General features: G+C 32.0%; 1 protein-coding gene across 1 annotated transcript in view; it reads left to right on the forward strand.

Annotated features, from left to right (window-relative positions):
* Nucleotides 1-3,021, forward strand: part of lmbrd1 (LMBR1 domain containing 1) — an 80,274-nt gene that overhangs the window by 46,853 nt on the left and 30,400 nt on the right. The window contains exons 10-11 of the mRNA XM_015374484.1: nt 793-857; nt 1,016-1,118. Of these exons, the coding sequence (XP_015229970.1) occupies nt 793-857; nt 1,016-1,118 (168 nt within the window). The remainder of the gene's footprint in view (nt 1-792; nt 858-1,015; nt 1,119-3,021) is intronic.

A 3,021-nucleotide genomic window follows, 5' to 3' on the forward strand; every position in this document is an offset into this window, starting at 1 on the left:
TCTTGTATTCATTTTTCATTTAAACACAGATGTTACTCCAGTTTCACATTTCCTGTGGACATCTTGATCTTGTTGAGTTTGTAAGATTTTGCAATAGTTAAGTAAACAAAGTTGATGCTGATAATCAAACTGTTTGTTCTCCTTTATCCCCCAAATTGGAATCGAAAAAAGAATCGATAAAGAATCGAATCGTTTCATAGAATCGAAAAGGGAATCGGAATCGTGAAAATCTTTTCAATTCCCAACCCTAGTCGTTGTAGGGAGGTCATACAGGCATGTGGAGGCCACACACTATGTTGTGCCTCATTTTGACCTGTTTAAAGGACATTAAATCAAACTTAGATCAGCCTGTAGTGTGTTTTTCAACTTGAATTTGGTGTTGACTCCAAATCTAGGCCTCCATTGGTTAATAAAGGTCTTGTCTATTGAGGAATTTTGTGTGATTTTATTATTTTTTTGTAACCACATTGAACTTTGTAAACAAAATATATTTATCTTTACCCATCTTTGATTGTATGTCATTTTAAAAGCCATCTTAAAGGATTTCAGATCGTTCGATTCATTTGATATTCAGCTTTCATCCACTCTTTGCCTCTGTGGATACAATCTGCCTACCTGACCAATCCTTTTAAATCGCTGTGCCAAAATTTCCCCACTGTTGCTTTGGGCACCAGTGCTGACCTGAGGTACTAGATGCCATATGGTCTCTCTTTGACCTGGCAGGAGTTTACGCATTAGTCATTTGCATTCTGTGATTATGTTGTATACATTTTAACTGTCATCTCTTTGCAGATAATACTGGGGGTTTTCTTTATCCTGGTCGCATTGTTGTTCACTATTTCCCTATTTATTTCAAAGTAAGTAACAGTTTAACAAAGCATAATTCTTTACATTTAAATTACATTGCCAAATAGATATTGGTTTATGACCAGAAAATTACAATTTTTTTCTGATGTTTTTTTTCTGTTTAATTTCAAAATGAAATTATGCACTGATATTTTTGTTTTGTGTTCAGTTTGGATAAAGCTCTGCACTCTGCTGGGATCAGCTATGGTTTCATAATCTTTGGCACCAACCTGACCAATCCTCTCAATGAACTTCTGCTGGCCTTACAACCTGTAAGTAATCTTTAACTGCTCATGTCAAACAGTTGATTGTCTTCAGTTATAATAGGCTTAAAGCCATTTTACATTATTTCTACTACTGTGATCTCAATTTCGGAATAATAAAGGCTTTAAAATATTTAATTTGCTATTGTGAGACTAATACTTGTTGAATGGTAAGTCAAATTATAGCACAAAAAAAGCTGTATAGATACTGAACTGATTTAAAATCTAAGTAGTTGATTAAATTCTCGCAGACAACCCTAACCTTTTAGCTATTAATATAAAAAGTACAAATATGTTTTAAATGATGTATATATAAATTGAATCCCCTTTTCCTCAGCTCTCAGATATTAGCTTGGGCAAAATGACTGTTCAGGATAAAGGATAACTGCTCATTAATAAAATATCATCTCATTATCAGAAGAAGATGTGGGAAACATCATTAAATGTATCTTATCCTATTTTTCTATGTGAGGAGCAGAGGATATCACTGTTGGATATAAAGCGAGGAAAAATAATCCACATTTTAAGAAATTCACATTTTAATCTGTTTAGCATCCTGTATTTACAGTAAGCATGATTCGGATGGCTACCATTAAAAGTCTCTGCATATCTGCAGAATGTACAATTTTTCATGACATCTTAAGATTTCAAAGGGCTGTCAGAATTTCTAAATCCAACATCTTTCATTACAGGTAAAGGTTGTAAATTTAAAAGAATAAACAAATTCCGAATTTTTTTATAGTCTTAAGCCTAAGGATACGAATAGATGAGATTTAAAAAAAAAAAAAAAACACCAGACAAAGGAAGCTAATAGATGTTTACTATTCATAATATTTGTGTAACTGCAGATTTTGTTTATATTAGGTCCTTCAAACAACAATTACTAAGTTAAGCGACTAAATAGTCAGACTTAACCTACAACCTGACCGCTACATCTTTAACAACACACTGTTGTTGTGAAGAACTTAATATCTTAAACGCCACGGTCATACTAAGCACTTCTCTAAGACATTAAATCAATGCCACTATCTGCAACGCGATTCTTTATTGGCCCGAGCTGTCTGTCATTTTTTTTCTCTAAAACCTGCAGTAGAATACTAATTACAGTAGAGCATTTCTATTGCATGTTTTTGTCCAGCTTAGAAGCAAAAGTAGAGGATGGTGAATTGATTTTCCATCAATCTAAACATTTCAGCAGACTAATATTAATTTTTCAGGACTTTGACATTTACACGTTTTAATGTAACTAGTATGTCTTCAAAAACTTCTGATAGAAAAGACTTTCAATAATAGAATTTCTACAACTTGTTTAGAAACCATATAATAAAGTGATATTTTTTACTAGATTAGTTGAAAAAATGAACACAAGACAAAATTCATAAATGTATTTTTAAGAACACTTGATTTTCTACATGATTTTATTGAAAGTATCTTGTAAAAAAAAAGGCAGCAGATCTTATTATGTTTGACTCTGTAAACAGAAAGAAAAGCTGACTCATATGATGATTGTACATAAATAACTCTGGAATAGATTAACCCATTTATTATTTTCTCAGTGCTTAATGTTCTTAGGTATGGAAAGGTGAGGATTTTTATTTATTTATTTTTTTTTTTACGTCATGTTATTTCTAGAGCTTTGAATATATAGGCTCCAAGAAATCAGGTGATTCAAAAGAGCATAATATTTTTAGCTTGACTACACATCATAAGTGACCGCCAAATTCAGAACTCAAAAATCCTTTTTTTTTTTTTTTTTACTCATGAACAGACCATAGAAAGTTGGCATGGATCATGTTGAGAAAAAATACTCTTCAATGTCCTTGTTGATACAGAGTGAATAAAAGATATGAATTGTGTATAACAGGAAAGGCTATACAGACATTTTCTCCCACACTGTTTACATTTGATCACT

This window comes from Cyprinodon variegatus, unplaced genomic scaffold (genome assembly GCF_000732505.1).
Source record: "Cyprinodon variegatus isolate N-32 unplaced genomic scaffold, C_variegatus-1.0 Scaffold104, whole genome shotgun sequence".
NCBI classification, from domain to species: Eukaryota; Metazoa; Chordata; class Actinopteri; order Cyprinodontiformes; family Cyprinodontidae; genus Cyprinodon; species Cyprinodon variegatus.